General features: G+C 44.2%; 1 protein-coding gene across 1 annotated transcript in view; it reads left to right on the top strand.

The window, feature by feature from the left end:
- The window catches only part of tbc1d8b (TBC1 domain family member 8B), a 90,686-nt gene that overhangs the window by 30,579 nt on the left and 38,103 nt on the right, over window positions 1–22,004 (top strand). The window contains exons 5-10 of the mRNA XM_070882858.1: window positions 5,335–5,575; window positions 7,046–7,253; window positions 8,197–8,367; window positions 12,700–12,879; window positions 18,060–18,210; window positions 18,355–18,569. Coding sequence (XP_070738959.1) covers window positions 5,335–5,575; window positions 7,046–7,253; window positions 8,197–8,367; window positions 12,700–12,879; window positions 18,060–18,210; window positions 18,355–18,569 — 1,166 coding nt within the window. The remainder of the gene's footprint in view (window positions 1–5,334; window positions 5,576–7,045; window positions 7,254–8,196; window positions 8,368–12,699; window positions 12,880–18,059; window positions 18,211–18,354; window positions 18,570–22,004) is intronic.

Genomic DNA, 22,004 nt, shown 5'->3' with positions numbered 1-22,004 from the left:
GCATTTTTCCTGTAATGTGGTGACCAGAACTGCACACAGTACATAGAAACATAGAAAATAGGTGCAGGAATCGGCCATTCGGCCCTTCAAGCCTGCACTACCATTCAATAAGATCATGGCTGATCATTCCCTCAGTACCCCTTTCCTGCTTTCTATCCATACCCCTTGATCCCTTTAGCCGTAAGGGCCATATCTAACTCCCTCTTGAATATATCCAATGAACTGGCATCAACAACTCTCTGGCAGGGTATTCCACAGGTTAACAACTCTGAGTGAAGAAGTTTCTCTCAGTCCTAAATGGCCTACCCCTTATCCGAAGACTGTTCCCTGGTTCTGGGCTTCCCCAACATCGGGAACATTCTACCTGCATCTAACCTGTCCCGTCCCATCAGAATCTTATGTTTCCATGAGATCCCCTCTCATCCTTCTAAACTCAAATGTATAAAGGCCCAGTTGATCCAGTCTCTCCTCATGTCAGTCCTGCCATCCTGGGAATCGGTCTGGTGAACCTTCGCTGCACTCCCTCAATAGCAAGAACGTCCTTCCTCAGATTAGGAGACCAAAACTGAACACAATATTCCAGGTGAGGCCTCATCAAGGCCCTGTACAACTGCAGTAAGATCTCCCTGCTCCTATACTCAAATCCCCTAGCTATGAAGGCCAACATACCATTTGCCTCCTTCACCACCTGCTGTACCTGCGTGCCAACTTTCAATGACTGATGAACCATGACACCCAGGTCTCGTTGCACCTTCCCTTTTCCTAATCTGCCACCATTCAGATAATCTGTCTTTGCGTTTTTGCCCCCAAAGTGGATAACCTCACATTTATCCACATTATACTGCATCTGCCATGCATTTGCCCATTCACTTAACCTGTCCAAATCACCCTGCAGCCTCTTAGCGTCCCTCTCACAGCTCACACGGCCATCCAGTTTAGTGTCATCTGCAAACTTGGAGATATTACACTCAATTCCTTCATCCAAATCATTGATGTATATTGTAAAGAGCTGGGGTCCAGCACTGAGCCCTGCGACACTCCACTAGTCACTGCCTGCCATTCTGAAAAGGACCCGTTTATCCTGACTCTCTGCTTCCTGTCTGCCAACCAGTTCTCTATCCACGCTTTCTCTCTCCCTCCCTTTTTTAAAAAGTGGTGTTACATTAGCTACCCTCCAGTCCATAGGAACTGATCCAGAGTCGATAGACTGTTGGAAAATGGTCACCAATGCATTCATTATTTCTAGGGCCACTTCCTTAAGTATTCTGGGATGCAACTATCAAGCCCCGGGGATTTATCGGCCTTCAATCCCATCAATTTCCCTAGCACAATTTCCCGTCTAAGGATATCCTTCAGTTCCTCCTTCTCACTAGACCCTCTGTCTCCAGCTGCAACCTAACCAGTGTTTTATACAGTTCAAGCATATCCTCCTTGCTCTTGTATTCCATGCCTTGACAAATAAAGGAAAATATTCCATTTTTTTTTCAAAAATATACTTTATTCATATTAAATGTTCACAATACATTGGAAAATAGTTCAGTACCTTGCGGTCAGCAATTCCATTCAATTAGTTTGGATGCTGACAGCAGTTCCATATAATACACTAGTGTGCATTTCATTTCAAGGTACAGTTTAGTACAATCCCTAAATCACGTTACATGTAGTATTGTGAAAGTAAGGGTATTACATGGAGCAGATGTGAACAGGTTTACATTACATTCCAGGATACATTTTAATACTGATCTCTAATAATGTTACATGTAGCACTATGCAGATGAAAGCAGTACACGGAACAGATGGGGATACATTTACATTTCTTTTCAAGTTACTAAACAGCGCAGAGACTTTCATTATACATGGCACAGCACAGATGTTTTTCAGTACATGGTGCTCTATGTATACAAGCAGATTAACAAGTATAGCCCGAGGGGAGGTCTGATTACATCCCCTGGGTTTACTGTGGCGGAAGGGCCTTAAACTGTGGCTCTTCCCCATCGTGCCTTTGCGGCGACTGCACCAATCTTTAGTGCGTCCCTCAGCATGTACTCCTGAACCTTGGATTGCGCCAGTCTGCAACACTCAGCCGTGGACATCTCCTTGCCCTGGAAGACCAGCAAGTTTCGGGAAGACGAAAGTGCGTATTTCACCGAGTTGATGGCTCTCCAGCAGCAGATGATGTCTGTCTCGGTGTGCGTCCCTGGGAACAGTCCGCAGAGCAGAGAGTCCTGTGTTACGGAGCTGCTTCAGATGAACCTCGACAGCAACCACTGCCGGACCTGCCTTGCAAAGGGGCAATCCTGAAGGAGATGGATGACCATCTCGTCCGCACCACAGCCGATTGGGGGCAGAATGCCGTGTGTCTGAAACCCCAGCTGTGCATGAAGAATCTGACTGGAAGGGCCCACCTCACTGCCAACCAATCTAAGTCTTAGTGCTTGTGTGAAAGCTCTGGCGATGAGACATTCTGCCAAACAAATTCGACAGTCTGCTCGGGGAACCATCCGACAGGATCCATTATCTCCTCCTTTCGTAGGGTGTCCAGGACCTTGCGTGCCGACCACTGCTTTATGGCCTTGTGGTCAAAGGTGGTTTTCTTGGAAAAACTTTTCCACAAAGGACAAGTGCTGAGGCATGGTCCAACTGGTTGGAACGTTCCGTGGCAGCCTGGCCAGACTCGTCCTTCGCTACACCAGGGACAGATAGAATCTCAACACTTGCTGACATTTGGTGTTTGCGTACGAAGGATCAATGTACAGCTTGATGCAGCCGCACACAAAGGTGGCCATCAGAATGAGGGCCACGTTCGGAACGTCCTTTCCCCCTTGTCCAGAGATTTGTACATCATGTCTCTGCGGACACAGTCCATTTTCGATCTCCAGACGAAATGGAAGACGACTCGAGTGACTATCACGGCACAGGAGCGGGGTATGTGCCAGATCTGCGCCATGTACAACAACACCAAGAGCACCTCACTCCTGATGACCAAGTTTTTTCCTGCAATGGAGAGGGAGCAAGCTTCCACCATCCCATTTTTTGTTTGGCTTTAGCGATACGATCCTTCCAGTTTTTGGCGCACGCCCCACCCGCTCCGAACCATATTCCCAACACCTTCAGGTAATCTGACTTCAAGGTGAAGGGAATAAAGGATTGGTCGGCCCAGCTTCCAAAGAACATGGCCTCGCTTTTGCTGTGATTTACCTTCGCCGAGGCCAGTTCAAACTGGTCGCAGATTGTGAGCAATCCGCGGACCGACTGCGGATCCGAGCAAAAGACGGCACCTTCTTAACCACCTTATCTACCTGGCCTGCTACCTTTAGGGATCTGTGGACCTGCACTCCAAGGTCCCTTTGTTCCTCTGCACTTTTCAGTGTCGTACCATTTCATATGTATTCCCTGGCCTTGTTCGACCTCCCCAAATGCATTACCTCACACTTAATTCGGATTGAATTCCATTTGCCATTGTTCCGCCCACCTGACCAGTACATTGATATCTCCCTGCAATCTGCTGCTGCTTTCTTCATTATCAACCACACAGCCTATTTCAGTGTTATCTGCAAACTTCTTAATCATACCCCCAACATTCAAGTCCAAGTCATTGATACACATTGATACATCTGCAACATTTTTTAAGCATCTTGCGTATTTGTGCTTTGGTAGACAATACATTTAATGTTCATCTCCTGAGCACGTGAAGGCCTTGAGCAATTGGATAATTAAAACTCAGCCTACTTAAAATGCTGCTGTTTGAGTTATTGTCAAATATGACTGCACCCTATGTGCCTAATAAATGAAGCTTTCTTCACAGTTTTCACAGCCTACCATTGTCATGGTGGAGGGGCAAGGAGAAGCAGAGAAAACCAGATTTAAATCAGCAGTCGTGTCCTAACTGGCAGTGGTAGGGGAGCTTTAGAAATCACCAGCGTTGTCTTTCATTGTTTAACAAACAAGTCATTTTTTTTTCCCAATGTGTCGCACTCTCTCTTGAGTCAAAGTTGTGGGTTTAAGCCCCACTTTGGATTGAGCACTAGGTGAAGAGATGCTATATAAATGCACGTTCTTTCTGAAGTAAAGTGGGTTAAATTCATCTCTGCAAGGAGCCTTTGCTGCATGTTCTGGTTCCCCTGGAACTGAATCTAAATGCCAGCAGTGTTCAGTGCAGTTTAATTACTGTTGCGTTCATCTCTCTCCTGGCTGCTTGCTTGGAACCAGACTATGCATAACCACTGTGTCCTGTTCAGCCCTGCCTGACCCTTCAAACTCGTCCTCTTCCCCCTCCACAACATCGTTGCCTCTCCCCTCCACCCTCCCACTGCTGAAACCCTTATTCATGTTTGTGACTTTCAGCACAGCCTCCAGAATGTGTTTCTCATCAACCTCCAGAGCTCCACCCTACAGAAACTCACTCATGTCTCCCACTTGATCCATAAAAGGTGCAGCTTGCCCATCACCCCTCTCTCCGACAACTTCCATTTTGTGTGCATTTCCCCAGAACAGCATGCATTTTTCAAGCAGCCTGAATGTAAACGAACATCCCGAGGCATGTTGGGGAACCGGATGCTGAGCCATGGAGAGAAAGATTAGAAGAAGTGACTGAAAACCCAGTTGCACAGATGGCTTTTGAGAAGGCCACTTAAAGGAGCAGGGAGAATTGGGGAGGGGGCTCCAGGCAGTGGTGCTGAGGTGACTGAAAGTTCTGTCGCCATTGATGGGTCAAGTGCAGGGGAGGGGACACACAAGGCCAGGGTCAGAGGAACAAAGGATGCAGAGGAGCATAGGCTACAGTGGTGGGGTGGGCAAGACGGTGGAGTGACTCGAGGGCAAGGAAGGTCATTTTGACTGAGTGATAGGGAAAGATGTACACTAGTACACTATTTTCATTTCCACTGAAGTCAATAGAATTGATAGCGCCTGTTTTATGCTATCATCCAAAGTCAAAGTTACACCCTCGCCGTTTAGAAGTAACCCACATATTTGTAAACTGGGACCCACAAAGTCATCAAATTTCTGTTGTCTGTTTTATATATTCCGTTTTGTTTAGGACTAGCATTTGCCAATGAGTGGTCTTGCAGTGACTAACTTCATTCCTTCCCCCATTTAAAGCTCACTGTAATCCATATGAGGTGCGTAATATTTGTGGAGCTAAAAATGTCCTGTTGGTCCCCAAACTGGTAAATATTTAGTCTCCGTTCCACTGCATATATGCCTTGTGTAGTTGGACTGCAATTGTAGTTAATATGCTTAAAGCTGTTTCTTTTTTGGTTAATATCCATAGAGGGAGCAATAATTACTTTCTGTATATTTGTATTGATTTCGCAACATCTGTTTAACTTATAGTTAAGATTAGCATTTCCTGGGATGAAATATCAAAACTTACGAAAACTACAAATGTCATCCTATCCGAGAGTATACATGTTTGCAGTCATGGAGAAGACTATTATTTTTCAATGTTCATGCATTTAAATGAAACCTTTCTGCTGATGGAGCAGCTTGCAGATTATGCTGTGAAGAGATTATTTGACAAGGAGACATTTGAGACTGATTTATCACTCCGTGACCCATTACAAATAACCAAAAGGTAATGAATAAATGTTGCTTTGTGCTATGATGTAAGTATGAGAAATGTATGGCTTCAGGCCACTATTTTTGCCTTGAGGTACGAAATCTTAACGCAAAACCTTGTAATATTATCGATTGCAGATTCTAAAATGTTTGCCTCTCTTCGCCATCTGTGTATGCTTTACTTTCAAATGAATAGATAGAGTAATGTATTTTTTAAAGATGAGGTCCGTGATTTTTCTTGTGTGAATGCCCTTGACATTCACTTAATAGCTCCCCACGTAAGGCAACTAAAAATGAAAGCACTCAGTAAAAGGGGGAATCCCAGTGTTCTCATCCTTCTGACCTCCCCCACCATCACTGATCATTCAGTGCATGCCTAGAAAAACTGGTTCTTGGACCCACTGATCCTCAGCACAGAAAGCCATTTAACATTCCATATAGGCAATATGTTCTGACCCAATTGCGCAGGCAGATATGCAATGTCAATCTGCAGGACTTTCACTTGACTGGCTCCTCCGAGGATTTGTCCAGCGTATTAAGATCGGGAATCGATAGTGACTACTTCCATGAAAATCTCCAGATTGAAGACTAAGTGGAAATGTTTCTTGCGCAGGTGTTAGCAATGCTGTTTTAGCCCTTAAACGTGTTGTGTTGCAGTCCTCGCATATCTTTGGGTGCTGTTAGATAAGGGCCTTACTCCGGCTTCCTGTTAATGCTGACTCTGCCTGCCACCATTCGAGTGCATTGGGAGCTACCTGCTTCAGGAAAGGATACTGGAAGGTGTTGCTTTTTGCTCCTCGGCTTGTACCAGAATAGATGTCAAAACCATTTGAAATCATGAGTGTATGAGACTTCAAATTCTCATTTAAAACTGGTGCTCATCTTGGCACACTGATCCTCCTGCATTAGTGGGGAACCCACTGTTTAACTTGGCATATGAATGTGGTGGCATTAATTCCCCAAAATAGTGGACCAAACCTCTGCACCAAAATCAAATTGGAATGACTTACTGCTTTTCTTTGTCTTGCGGGTTCCTATCTGGCGATTCAATGGAAAAGGGAATCTGAATGTATTTCGAACGCGTGTTGTAAGTTTGTGATCAGGTAGCATAAACTTGAAAATTTATCCGACAAGCACACGACGACGATTTCCTTGTCCTACCCCCATCTGGGGTTGGAGGGAATTCCTATTCGTAAATAAATAAAATCATTTAGATTACTTAAGATGGGTAATGAACTTTGTTTTAAAACAAAGTTCAAATTCCATGTAGTTATTCTAATGGAAAATATATTGTAATAAATTATGCAATTTTGTATCTTAAAATATTTCTGACAGTGCACTGAAGATGCTGTAAATTGGACATTGGGATAATTCTGAATGCAGGTTGTGCTCTTCTGTTAGAGGCGTCTTGAGGCAAACAATGTAAATTATTGAATCAAAAAAAGTTTTATTTCTGTGTTACATGGGTTGCATTGCTTTTGTTTAGAGGTTTGGAAAATCGAGCGAGGAATGAATATTTCACAGCTCTCTTCCGGCTGCCCAGGGAAGAAAGTCTGGATGACATACTTGACTGTTTCCTTTGGATCCCTTTTTGCCATGCCCACGCATTTGGGAAAATGTTCATTGCAGATAATTACATCTGCTTCAACAGCCAGGATGGGAGCCATTGCAATGTAATCATTCCGTTGCGGGAGGTAATGTTTAATAAACAAGTATTTAACATTTAATATCAAGTGTTCAGAGGGAAAAAAACCCTTTCCTGATTTTTCTTCGTAAATTGTTAAGGCCACAACCCTGTTATAAATGCAGCGTGAGCGTGCCTTCTCTGGGTACGACAGGGGAAAGGTGGAGACGGACTCCAGCCATACTTGCATACTACGTTTGCATCAAGGATGCTTATTTTTATTAACCTGCATTGTAGGTTCGGGTTGCAAAATGTTTCTGCTGCTATCTACGATGAGGTTACCAAGGAGCTGGCACGTCCTTGGAGGACAAGGAGAAGAATTCAGAGGGTGCGTGCACCATGCCGTCCTCACTGCTGGCTTTTTTGAAGGGAGATGGTTGATGGCTGAGGGTGGGGAAATGGTTAGAAAAATGACCAGGTTCTCTGTTTCCAGTTTTACACTGCCGAAACATTTACTCCAGAGTGATGCGTTTTTTAAAACCCACTGACCTGGCAATGAGTTTTTTTTATACTGTATTCCAATTTATACCAGTATTCTCTACTGGCAAAGTTATATTATCAGTTTTACACTTGAGCCTTCGCTGTCACGCTGCTCCAGTTTTAGTCTAAATAGAACTATAAATTCTTAAGTGTAAAAACTGGAGACTACAATCATTGCTGCAATGTCTAATATGTTAGCGAATCAGAATTAATGTTTTGGTTGTTGTAATGTATCAAATAGTAGCTTTATAGTTTGAGAGATTATAGCCCCGCTCAAATTTATGCAAGTGCTGTAAAATAGTTCACTATATGCTGTAATTATGAATCTTCATAATATATATATATCTGATGCAGTTAAACCATTTCCAATGTTTTGTCGTCACTCTCCGCTCTCTTGCGCACTCTCGCACTCCATAAACTAGCTAGAGATTGTGGAAATGCGAATATCAAATTGATGCGAGTTCTCTTGACAGATCATGGGCATGGACATGCCGGACAAGTCAGGCAAACACATCTCCTTCAGTACCAGATGTAAAATAACTTTGCGCTTCACTGAAGTTAAGGGCAGCGATAGCCTTGTGAAGACACTGGAAGGGAAACTGAACTGTGGCGCAAATGCACAACCCATGTTGGGAAATGAAGAGGTAAAGATCTTTGAGAGATTGTAATGTATACTATTTACAAAAGCAGCCCTGAATTGTGGTCATGCTGGTTGTTTGAGTTCCAGAACACCTACTGTTTGTCCTGCCATCTTCTACTCCAAGCTTCTGATCTAATTATTGTCAGTGAGAGAATATACGTTATTCCTGGGCTTCTCTTGTGGGTCTCCTTGCATTTGTTTTCAGAGTGGCTGAAGCGTGTGAGCAGGTTCCCTGCCTTGTTGGTTAGAGATGGCACGTGACCTTAGAGTCTCAAAAGGACGAGGAACAAAATACCTTTTTAAGTTTTGCATTCAGAATGGATAATAATCTGCAACAGAGCAGAAAAAAGCTTCATGGCAATAACTTTGCACAGTATTCCCCTCACTATGGAAAATAAACATAGGAATCACAGAATGGTAACAGCACAGAAAGAGGCCATTCAGTCCATCGAGCCTGTGCCGGTTCTCTGCAAGAGCCTGTTCCCCATAACTCTTGACTCCCCTGTAGTTCAAAAATCTGTATCTCAGCCTTGAATATATATCGACATACAACCCCAGCTTCTCCAGTCTATCCACATAGCTTAAGTCCCTCATCCCTGGAACCATTCTCAAGTCTTTTCTGCACCCTCTCTAAGGCCTTCACATTGTCCTAAAATGCAGTGCCCAGAATTGGACACAATACTCCAGTTGAGGCTGAACCAGTGTTTTATAAAGGTTCATCATAACTTCCTTGCTTTTGTACTCGATGCCTCTCTTTATGAAGCCCAGAATCCCATATGCTTCTTCAACTACTTTCTCAACCTGCCCTGCCACCTTCAACGATTTGTGCACATGAGAATTGTACCCTTTAGTTTATATTGCAGCAACTCATTGTTCCTACCAAAATTCATCACTTTGCACTTTTCTGTGTTAAATTTCATCTTCCATGTGTTCGCCCATTCCACCAGCCTGTCTATGTCCTCTTGGAATCTATCACTATCCTCCTCACTGTTTGCTATTCTTCCAAGTTTTGTGTCATCTGCAAATTTTGAAATTGTGCCCTGTACACCTAAGTCTAAGCCATTAATATATATCAAGAAAAGTAGTAGTCCTAGTACCGACCCCTGGAGAACACCACTGTATACTTTCCACCAGTCTGGAAAAACAACCATTCACCACTACGTTCTGTTTCCTATCACCTTAGCCAAGGAGGAAGGTATACAGTGGTGTTTCCCAGGGGTCGGTACTCGGAACACTACTTTTCTTGTAACCAGGCTGCCACTGTCCCTTTTATTCCATGGGCTTCAACTTTTCTGTCAAGCCTATTATGTGGCACTTTAACAAATATCTTTTGGAAATCCATGTACACCACATCAACTGCATTGCCCTCCTCAATTCCCTCTGTTAGTTCATCAAAAAACTCGATCAAGTTGGTTAAACACGATTTGCCTTTAACAAATCCATGCTGGATTTCCTTAATTAATCCATACTTGTTGAAGTGACTGTTAATTTTGTCCCTGATTATTGTTTCTAAAAGCTTCCCACTACCAAGGTTAATTTGACTGGCTTCTAATTACTGGGTTCAACCTTGCACCCTTTTTACACAATGGTGTAACATTTGCAATTCTCCAGTCCTCTAGCACCAGCCCCATATCCAAGGAGGATTAGAAGATTATGACCAGTACCGAGGCAATTTCCATCTTTACTTCCCTCAGCATCCTAGGATGTATCCCATCTGGTCCTGGTGACTTATCTACTTTAAGTACAGCCAGCCTTTCTAATAGCTCCTTCTTATTGATTTTTGTCCCATCCAGTATCTCAACTATCTCCTCTTTCACTCTGATTTTGGCAGCATTTTCTTCCTTGGTAAAGACAGATGCGAAGTACACATTTAGTACTTCAGCCAAGCCCCATGCGTAGGTCTCCATTGTGGACTGTAATTGGCCCCACCTCTTCTCGTGCTACCCATTTACTATTTATGTGCCGACAGAAGACTTTTGGATTCCCTTTTATGTTAGCTGCCAATCTGTTCTCATGCGCTCTCTCGGAGCAGGAGTAGGCCATACGGCCCCTCGAGCCTGCTCCGCCATTTAATACGATCATGGCTGATCTGATCATGGACTCGGGTCCACTTCCCTGCCTGCTCTCCATAACCCCTTATTCCCTTTTATTGTTTAAGAAACTGTCTATTTCTGTCTTAAATTTATTCAATGTCACATCTCTGAGGCAGTGAATTCCACAGATCCACAACCCTCAGAGGAAATTTCTCCTCATCTCAGTTTTAAATGGGTGGCCCCTTATTCCAAGATTATGTCCTCTAGTTCTAGTCTCGCTTATGAATGGAAACATCCTCTCTGCATCCACCTTGTCAAGCCCCCTCAATCTTATATGTTTTGATAAGATCACCTCTCATTCTTCTAAATTCCAATGAGTAGAGGCCCAACCTACTCAACCTTTCCCCATAAGTCAACCCCCTCATATCTGGAATCAACCTAGTGAACCTTCTCTGAACTGCCTCCAAAGCAAGTATATCCTTCCATAAATATGGAAACCAAAACTGCACGCAGTATTCCAGGTGTGGCCTCACAAATATCCTGTACAACTGTAGCAAGACTTCCCTGCTTTTATACTCCATCCCCTTTGCAATAAAGGCCAAGATTCCATTGGCCTTCCTGATCACTTGCTGTACCTGCATACTAACCTTTTGTGTTTCATGCACCAGGACCCCCAGGTCCTGCTGTACTGCAGCACTTTGCAATCTTTCTCCATTTAAATAATAACTTGCTCTTTGATTTTTTTTCTGCCAAAGTGCATGACCTCACACTTTCCAACATTATACTCCATCTGCCAAATTTTTGCCCATTCACTTAACCTGTCTGTCCTTTTGCAGATTTTGTGTGTCCGCCTCATACGTTGCTTTTCCTCCCATCATTGTATCGTTGGCAAACTTAGCTACGTTACACTCAGTCCCTTCCTCCAAGTTATTAATATTAACTGTAAATAGTTGGAGTCTCAGCACTGATCTCTGCGGCACCCCACTGATTGCCAACCCAAGAATGAACCATTTATCCCAACTCTCTGTTTTCTGTTAGTTAGCCAATCCTCTATCCATGCTAATATATTACTCACAACCCTGTGAACTTTTATCTTGCGCAGTAACCTTTTATGTGGCACCTTGTCACATTCCTTCTGGAAGTCCAAATACACCACATCCACTGGTTCCCCTTTATCCAACCTGCTCTCTACATCCTCAAAGAATTCTGGCGAATTTGTCAAACATGACTTCCCCTTCATAAATCCATGCTGATTCTGCCTGACTGAAATTTGCTTTTCCAAATGTCCTGCTACTGCTTCTTTAATAATGGACTCCAACCTCTTCCCAACCACAGAGGTTAGGCTGTTGTAATGTAGGAAATGCGACAACCAAATTGCGCACAGCAAGGTCCCTCAACAGAAATGAGACAAATGACTAGATGATATGCCTTAATGATGATGGTTGAGTGATAATTATTGACTCTCCTGGTGGTCTTCGAATTGTGCCATGGACTCTTTTGTCCCTGAGGGGGCAGACAGGGCCTTAGTTTAACGTCTTAGACAAAAGATAGCACCCCCAACACAGTAACACTCCTTCTGTGCTGCACTGGTATGTCGGCTTGGATTTTGTGCTCAAGTCCCTGGAGAAGGTCTTGAACCCACGACCCATGACCACTGATTTTGCGGCAAGATTGTAACCAAGGGTCCTCTTCAGTCTCGTAGATCAGATTTGGGCGGGGGGTTGGGGTGGTGCAGAACTGCCAAGTAGCTCCTAAATAATGGAGTTGTGAGTTGATGCTTAAACCAGCTTGCATTAAGAGTGCATCTTAGAACATTTCTGTTAGCCGTAAACATGCTTTACATGTCCATACAGCTTTCCCAGTTCCAACTATAAAGAGCGTATTTGTTGTCTGACTTAAAATTTTGTCGAGATACACAGCTGCTGTTACAGTGCTACTGATTTTTTACACACTTTGTTGTGGGGAATCAGGAACAAAATATTTCTGTAATATTTGGATGCCACTAAATGACCTATGAAGGTGGTCTGCTAATCAGAAACCCCATAATTGTTATGTCAAATAAAAATAATTCCTTTTGACTAGTAGTAGTATTGGCTGGAACAGGAATGCTAACTCCTTTTATTATCTGTAATTTTGTGGAGCATGGGATGTAATTAAATGGAAAATGATTTTGAACATGAAGCATGGATGAGATGAGCCTATCTTGCCGAAAAATACATTCCTTCTGCAGCCAATTTAGAGCCTGCACTCTCTCGGACAACCTGACCTGACCCACGGTGCATCTTTGTCTTATTTCTTGGCAGGAATCGTGTCCAAATAATTCTCAAGAAAACAGCACCACCTTTGCGCACGATGGTCCTTCACCTTCATTTACTGGTGATCCGCATAGCGCACTGCTTAAAGAAAGCAGCAAAACCGTTAATACTGAAGCATTGATGAGAGTCTTTCACCCACAAGATGCAGAAAATCTAGATTCAAAAATGGTAAATAACTTCATTCTCTAGAGAATTAAAATTTGCTTTGCCTTTTAGTTATTTTGTCGTATCATTTCTATTGTGAGCTTTGGTGAAATACAGGTTTGTTGACTTGCAGGTTTAACTTGTTAGGGTGTCAGATAGTGTACTCACTATGATGTATTCATGAATGCCTTGAAATCCTGGACTGACTCATCGCTGCACCCAGTTAAGCTTGGAAAAAAACCCTCTAGGTTCATAGAATAGAATCATAGAAATTTACAGCACGGAAGGAGGCCATTTCAGCCCATCTTGTCTGCGCTGGCCGACAAAAAGCTATCCAGCCTAATCACACTTTCCAGTTCTCGGTCCGTAGCCCTGTGCACTTCAAGTGCACATCCAAATACTTTTTAAGGGCCCAAGTTTCAGGCCACACCTAGAACGGCGCAGCCTTGACCTGGACGCCCGTTTTTCGCACTGCAAAGTGCGCCTAAAAAATACTTACTGATTCTCCGGCTCCCTGCAGGTCCTCTGGAGCTGGGCGTGGCGCAGCACGAGCTGTGGGGAGTCTGGTCCCTGCGCTGAAAACAGACTGGGACCTCTGCACATGCTACAGTGGGAGTGCATGTGCAGTAGCTCGAGGGGCCCCAAGCCCTGGCCAAATGGCCTCACTGGGGCTGCGTGGATAAGGCAGCACCTCCCACGCCCAGCTCCTGCTACCTCCCGGCCCGACCCCCCCCCACCCCTCTCCTAAGACCGGACCCGATTCCCGCTTCCCCCTGCCCCTGGACCGGACCCGACTTGCGCCCCCACCCCCGGACTGGACCCTCCCCCTCCCCCCACCCCTGGACCGGACCTGAACCAACTCTCGCCCCCCCCCCCCCGACCAGACTCGTGCTCCCCCCTGCCCCTGGACCAGACCCGACTGGCCCCCCACCCCCGGACCGGACCTGACCCCCCCACCCCCACCGGACCCAACCCGACTCGACGCCACCTACCTGTAAATCTGGTGCTGGGGGCAGGCCCCGCCCGAAGTCTTGGGCCCGGCCCGTTCAGCCTCCCTCTCCTTTCTCCCTGCTCTCCCTTCCTGTCAGAAACAGACACTGACAGAGATGGAGACATACTGGGGGGCCGTCCCAGCATGCTGTTGGAGGGCTCCCGGTGCTGCAGTCGGTAAGTAGAAATTTAAAAAAAAAAATTTTGATTGATTTATTGGTTTATTTATTGATGTATTGATCATTTATTATTGATGATGGCTCATTATTTGTAAAACTGAAGTGCTTAATGTTTATAAGCTTCTCTTTAAACCCCCCCCCCTCCCCATTCCCTACGCCTAATTTGTAACCTACACCTGATTTTCTAAGTGTAGACAAGGTTTTTCTGAGCGTACAAAAATCTTCACTTACTCTATTCTAAGTTAGTTTGGAGTAAGTTTTCACTGCCTAAACTTTCAAAATGGGCGTAAGTGGCCGGACACGCCCCCTTTTGGGGAAAAAAAAATCTGTTCCAAACTGAAACTGTAATAACTGACTAGAACTGGAACAAACTAAATGCCGAGAATTGCAATTTCTAAGATACTCCATTCTAAACCAGTTGCTCCAAAAAAACAGGAGCAACTCAGGCTGAAACTTGGCCCCTAAATGTAGTGAGGTTTTGCCTCTATAACCCTTTCAGGCAGTGAGTTCCAGACCCCCACCACCCTCTGGGTGAAGACATTTCCCCTCCTACCAATTACTTTAAATCTATGCCCCTGGTTGTTGACCCCTCTTACAAGGGAAATAGGTCCTTCCTATCCATTCTATCCAGGCCTCTCATAATTTTATTCACCTCAATAAGGTCTCAGCCTCCTCTGTTCCAAAGAAAACAAACCCAGCCTATCCAATCTTTCCTCACAGCTAAAATTCTCCAGTCCAGGCAACACCCTTGTAAATCTCCTCTGGTGCAGTCATATCTTTCCTATAATGCGGTGACCAAAACTGCAAACAATACTCAAGCTGTGGCGTAACTAGTGTTTTGCACACTTCAAGCATAACCTCTCTCCTCTTGTATTCTATGCCTCTGTTAATAAAGTCAAATATTCCATATGCCTTCTTAACCACCTGAGCTACCTGGCCTGCTATCTTCAGAGATCTGTGGACCTGCATTTCAAGGTCCTTTTTGTTTCTTCTATTTTTTGTGACCGTGGCAATTTTATTTAAAAATATTTTGCAAATTGAGGGCGGGTAGTACTTTGCATCAGTATTGGGATCTGGGTTTGAATCCTGTCCGGATTAATAGGATTGAAGCGTCCCCTCGCTGCTGCCTGTACAACTAATGCATAAAACCGGTTGGGTAAGTCTCTACTAAGCTCCCAGTGGGTGTGAGCCAACAGCAAAAGGTTGCCATAATGTTGTACACATTGTCATGTGGGAGTATGGGGGAGGCTCGTATGCAAAATGAAAGAATTCACATGTGCAGTAAGGGTCCATTTCTGAGATTGAAGTTCAGGCACATTATACAAGCAAAATAAAGAGTGCTCCTGATAATTTGCAGCTTTTAACACTAAAATATAGAATTATCCAAAAATGTGAATTAAATATCAATAAATAGTATATAAAAGTGGAAATTAGCTGATCAAAATATTGCCAGAATTGACTAAATTAAAAGGGGAGAACTTGATGCTGACACTTTGGCAGGGTCAAGAAATGTTCCATTACCTGACGTTGACATCTCTTTCATTCGCCTGCATTCACCAGAGTTGTCAAATGAAGGTGCACGTTAAGTGTAGCCTGAAGAAAAAATGCTAACCGAGAAGTAGGAAATAAAAACATTAAATGCTGGAAATATTCAGCAGGTCAGGCAGCATCTGTGAAGAGAGAAAAAGTTAATGTTTCAGAGTATTGACCTTTTGACAATTTATTTGGGTGAATGCATTGTGGTTTCGTATAAATATGGTCTTGACACAAATCCAGTAATAGTTGTATAAGGTGCAAGAGATGCAGATTTAAATTGAATGGACAGATATTCATGCCTATGCTGAGGTTATATCACCTGACTGACTGGAAACCATTAGAAGATTTTAATTTAATCAGTTCAAGTAGCCAATAAATTGACATGGCAGATTGACCATGTTTAAAGTGTTTTTATACATTAGCCACCCAACTATATAAATGTAATGCAGATCTTGTGTGGATTACTTGGCACTGTCATACAGTATGTATTTGGTGTCCGAGGTGCTGCCTACAGACAAGTCTTGTTGCTTAGTATTATTGCATTTAGAGTGTGCTGGTTCAGTGCGCCAGTATAAATGGCTCTAACATATTTCACTTTGCTTTTGATGGCATGATTCTGGCACAAAAGCATTGAGTAAGCAAATAAGCAAGACGTGCTTATTATTTCAGCTTATTAGTATGTAACTTTATCATATTAGATCATTGTCTGCTTGCTGCTATCAATTCTATCTCTGCAACCTTGCGACCTTCCAGTTTAGGGATGTACAGGCTGCATCGATTAGAGGATGAGTCTACAAGAACACTGACTAATTATAGCTTGTTCAGATTTCCATTGTATGAGCTTCAGAATAGTAAATTAACTTGATCCTCTGATACAGATTACTGTTGCAGTTTCTTCAAAATATACAGTAGAAAAGAGTGCAACATTGTGTTGTAGAAGATTACTTAGTAACATTAGTTGATAAATATTTGGAGTATGATGAAACATATATAATTTTAATAAACTGTTGAAAAATATTTGGGTACAGTTAATCACATTTTTAATGCTTGTCAAATCACCCTTTCAACGCACAGAGTGCATAAGAGAACCATTCCATCCTCTCTACTTGCGTCCAAGAAAAAAAAATCTTTCACCATGTTTCATGGATAGATAACATCTAAGCTGAAGTATAATTTGCACAAGAGCCGAGTTGTAGAGGTGAGAGTGACGGCCCTTGACATCAAGGCAGCATTTGACTGAGTGCGGCATCAATGAGCCCTAATAAAACTGAAGTCAATGGGAATTGGGGGGAAAACTCTCCACTGCTGGAGTCTTGGCGAGCACAAAGGAAGATGGTTGTGGTGGTTGGAGGTCTATCATCATAACCCCAGGACATCGCTGCAGGAGTTCCTCAGGGCAGTGGCCTCGGCTCAACCATCTTCAGCTGCTTCATCAATGACCTTCGCTCCATCAGAAGATCAGAAGTGGGGATATTCGCAGATGATTGCACAATGTTCAGTTCCTTTCCCAACATCTCATATAATGAAACAGTCCATGCCTGCATACAGCAAGACCTGGACAACATTTCAGGCATGGGCTGATAAGTGGCAAGTAACATTCGCGCCACACAAGTGCCAAGCAATGACTATCTCCAACAAGCGAGAGTCTAACCACCACCCCTTGACATTCAATGACATTATCATCGGCGAATCCCCCACCATCAATATCCTGGGGGTCACCATTGACCAGAAACTTAACTGGACCAGCCACACACATATTGTGGCAACAAGAACAGGTCAGAGGCTGGATATTGTGCAGCGATTGTCTCATCTCCTGACTCCCCAAAGCCTTTCCACCATTGACAAGGCGCAAGTCAGGAGTGTGATGGAATACTCTCCACTTGCCTGGATGAGTGCAGCCCCAACAACACTCAAGTAGCTCAACGCTATCCATGACACAGCAGCCCGCTTGATTGGCACCCTATCCCCCCACCTTAAACATTCACTTCCTCCACCACCGTGGCTGCAGTGTATACCATCTACAAGATGCACTGCAGCAACTTGCCAAGGCTTTTTTGGCTGCACCTTCCAAACCAGCGACTTCTACCACCTAGAAGGATAAGGATAGCTGGCGCAGGCGAACACCACCACCCCCACGTTCCCCTCCAAGTCACACACCAACCTGACCTGGCCGTTCCTTCACCGTCGTTGGGTCAAAATCCTGGCACTCCCTCCCTAACTGCACTGTCCGAGTACCTTCACCACACGGACTGCAGCGGTTCAAGAAGTGGGCTCACTATCGTCGTCTTCAGGGCAATTAGGGACGGGCAATAAATGCTGGCCTTGCCAGCGATGCCCACATCCCATGAACAAATATATATATATTTATTTTTTAAATGTACCATGCCATAGCATGCTATTTGTATGCAGAAAAATATTTTCTGTTCTATTACCAATATGTATCCGGTCTTATTTGAGAACGAGCTCATTGTAAACTGCTGCTTTCATTGTGAATTGCAGTTGAAAGAAAAGATGAAGGTGCAATCCTGGAACATTCATTTTGTGGAATATGGTCATGGAGTTTGTATGTTTCGCACTAAAAAGACTCGCGATCTGGTAATAAGAGGAATTCCAGAAGCCTTAAGAGGAGAACTTTGGCTACTGTTCTCGGGTGTGTATTGTTAATTGTGTGATTATGGAAAATAATCTTTGAAATGTTTAGTTTAGTAATTGCCTTCTGTTATTATTGCTAATTAATGCTGCCTTGGTCCACGGCAGCGCAATAGTAATAAGGCTTGTGTCTGTCAACCCAAAGGTGCAAATAATGACATGGCTGCTCATCCCGGTTATTATTCCGAGTTGGTGGAAAGGTCGATGGGTACCTGTTCTTTGGCCACTGATGAGATAGAACGTGATCTGCATCGCTCACTGCCTGAACACCCAGCATTCCAAAGTGATACGGGCATCTCTGCGCTGAGGAGAGTTCTCACAGCCTATGCTTCCAGGAATCCTAAAATAGGCTACTGTCAGGTCATTCAGTAATGCTTTATCATTTTCAGTTATAAGTGTTTCATTCAAGGTTTTATTTTTGTAGTATCAAGGCAACCGTATGTAAGGAAAGCTTTGAACATCATTCTGCAAAAATTTAGGTTGTGCCTAGAATAAAAGTCTGCTGGGTAGAAATCTGGGGAGCGGCTAAAGAACAATCAAGAGGATCAAGTTCATGATCGTGGTTAAATTTTCCTGGCTAAGGGCACCACTTTGCGTTAGGTAGATAAATGAATTTGTTTGGCCTGATTGGATATCCAAGCTGGTTGAGACTCCCACTTTACAGTGTGTATTCATTTCATTTATTTTAGTTAAGCGGGGTCCTTTAGGGTGTGGAGATGCCTTCAAGGTGCCCTGCCTGGCAATGGGATTTCGGAACCAAGTCAACCCCCTGTGGCAGACTCATTAATGTAATACCTGAACCAAGCTAGTCTGCAGTACTCCAGGGCACCGTTGATGATTGATCAGCCAGCCTGGCTTCACTCATGCAACTTTGAGGGGCAATTAGACCTGGCCAAGATTCTGCCCACTCAACTGCAGGTAACTCTGCAAGCAGGCGTCCTATTGGGTAGGACATTCCTTGCTAGGCAAGCAGAAAGAGGTTTTACCAATGCTCTTATTAGTCAGTTGCAGAGTTTCAGCCATGTATACTTGTGGTTTCCTAAGCCTGGGCTCTGCCAACTGTGCCTAAGCTGTCTACACCTGGGTAAGTGGGGGTTGGTCCTTATGGGGAGCATGTGTGCACTCCATAACAAGCAAACCAAAACTCTGCAGATTTCTCAGAAGCTTTGTTTGGAGATTCTTAAATATGATGCTGGTTTTCCACGTGTCTAATATTGTTGCAAAAATGTTTTCACCACATTTTACATCTGTTTCTGTGCAAAGTCAATATTTACTGTAGTACTACACTGGAAGTAATAGGAACATAGGAACAGGAGGAGACCATCCAGCCCCTCGAGCCTGCAGTGCCATTCCATGAGATCGTGGCTGATTTGCGACTTAACTCCATAGACCCGACTTTGGCCCATATCCCTTAATACCTTTTGGTTAAAACAAAGCTATCAATCTCTGATTTAAAATTAACAATTGATCTAGCATCAATTACCCTTTGCAGAAGAGAGCAAATACGTCAATACAGGTTGAGTGTTTGAAATCCGGAAACCTTGGGACCGAGGCTGTTCTGGATTCCGGGTATTTCTGGATTTTGGAACGTCTTTGCCTGGACTGAGGTTGATGGGGTCGGGCAGGCGAGGTAAGGGGACAAGATCGGCCCACCCGGGTGGGGGGGCTGGGGCCAAGTCGGGCAGGACCGTCGAGGGCCGGGGCGAGGTCGGGCTGCCGAGGGCGGGGGGGCGCAGCGGCGGGATCAGCATTTCGGAACTTTTTCCGGTACGACCCTGCCACGGATCGGCCCGAATTCCAGAACATTCCGAATTTTGGAACTCCAGATTTCAGACGCTCAGCCTGTAATACATTATTATTGTAATTCACAAAAGGGTTAGGTTGTGGCTGGTACTGGAGTAGCAACCTAGTCGTCATCATAGGCAGTCCCTCAATCAGGGAAGACTTGCTTCCACTCTAAAAGTGAGTTCTTGGGTGACTGTACAGTCCAACACGGGAATTACAATCTCTGTCACAGGTGGGACAGACAGAGGTTGAAGGAAGGGGTGGGTGGGACTGGTTTACGACACGCTCCTTCCGCTTGTTTTCTGCATGCTCTCGGCGGCGAGACTCGAGGTGCTCAGCGCCCTTCCGGATGCTCTTCCTCCACTTTGGGCGGTCTTTGGCCAGGGACTCCCAGATGTCCGTGGGGATGTTGCATTTTATCAAGGAGGCTTTGAGGGTGTCCTTGTTGAGTCAACTCCCATCATCCAAGTGGTGAAATTGAATCTGATAAATCTGGTCATCTGTGGGTTAATTGTTGTAAAAAAAAAAGCGCGAGTTCACTAATCCCTTCAGTAGGGCAGCCTATACACAACTCCAGTCCCATATAAAGTGGTGGACTCTTAATGACCGATTGAAGTGGCCTGGCAAGCCACATGGTTGGAAATAATTGTTACCAAGTTAAATAATAAAGTAAAAAAAATGATGAGCCAGTCCTCCTGATAACTGGTGTCACACAATCTAGTCAAGCAACACCTTGACATGGTCAGTTACAGAATTATCTCCACCTACGAACTCCCCCGCCCCAACCCTGACTAAGTCCTGTTCATCGAAACAAAGAAAATAGGTGCAGGAGTAGGCCATTCGGCCCTTGAAGCCTGCACCACCATTCATGATCATGGCTGATCATTCACCTCCGTATCCCTTTCCTGTTTTCTCTCCATACCCCTTGATCCCTTTAGCCGTAAGGGCCATACCTAACTCCCTCTTGAATTATATCCAATGAACTGGCATCAACAACTCTCTGTGGTAGGGAATTACACAGGCTAACAACTCTGAGTGAAGAGGTTTATCCTTTATCTCAGTCCTAAATGGCTTACCCCTTATCCTTAGACTATGTCCCCTGGTTCTGGACCTCCCCAACATCGGGAACATTATTCCTACATCTAACCTGTCCACTCTCATTCTGAAAAGGACCCGTTTATCCTGACTCTCTGCTTCCTGTCTGCCAACCAGTTCTCTATCCACATCAGTACATTATCCCCAATACCATGTGCCTTAATTTTGCACACCAATCTCTTGTGTGGGACCTGGTCAAAAGCCTTTTGAAAGTCCAAATAAACCACATCCACTGGTTCACTCTACTAGTTACTTCCTCAAAAAAATTCTAGAAGATTTGTCCGCAATGATTTCCCTTTCATAAATCCATGCTGACTTGGACCGATCCTGTCGCTGCTTTCCAAATGCGCTGCTATTTCATCTTTAATAATTGATTCCAACATTTTCCCCACTAATGACAGGCCAACCGGTCTATAATTACCCGTTTTCTCTCTCCCTCCTTTCTTAAAAAGTGGTGTTACATTAGCTACCCTCCAGTCCATAGGAACTGATCCAGAGTCGATAGACTGTTGGAAAATGATCACCATTGCATCCACTATTTCAAGGGCCACTTCCTTAAGTACTCTGGGATGCAGACTATCAGGCCCCTGGGATTTATCGGACTTCAATCCCATCAATTACCCTAACACAATTTCCCGCCTAATAAGAATTTCCTTCAGTTCCACCTTCTCACTGGACCCTCGGTCCCTTAGTATTTCCGGAAGGTTATTTGTGTCTTCCTTCGTGAAGACAGAACCGAAGTATTTGTTCAACTGGTCTGCCATTTCTTTGCTCCCCATTATAAATGTACCTGAATCTGACTGCACGGGACCTATATTTGTCTTCACTAATCTTTTTCTCTTCACATACTTATAGAAGTTTTTGCAGTCGGTTTTTATGTTCCCAGCAAGCTTCCTCTCATACTCTATTTTCCCC

Source organism: Pristiophorus japonicus, chromosome 6, assembly GCF_044704955.1.
Source record: "Pristiophorus japonicus isolate sPriJap1 chromosome 6, sPriJap1.hap1, whole genome shotgun sequence".
NCBI lineage: Eukaryota > Metazoa > Chordata > Chondrichthyes > Pristiophoridae > Pristiophorus > Pristiophorus japonicus.
Note: the sequence above shows the minus strand (reverse complement) of the source record. Positions and strands in the feature narration are given on the sequence as shown.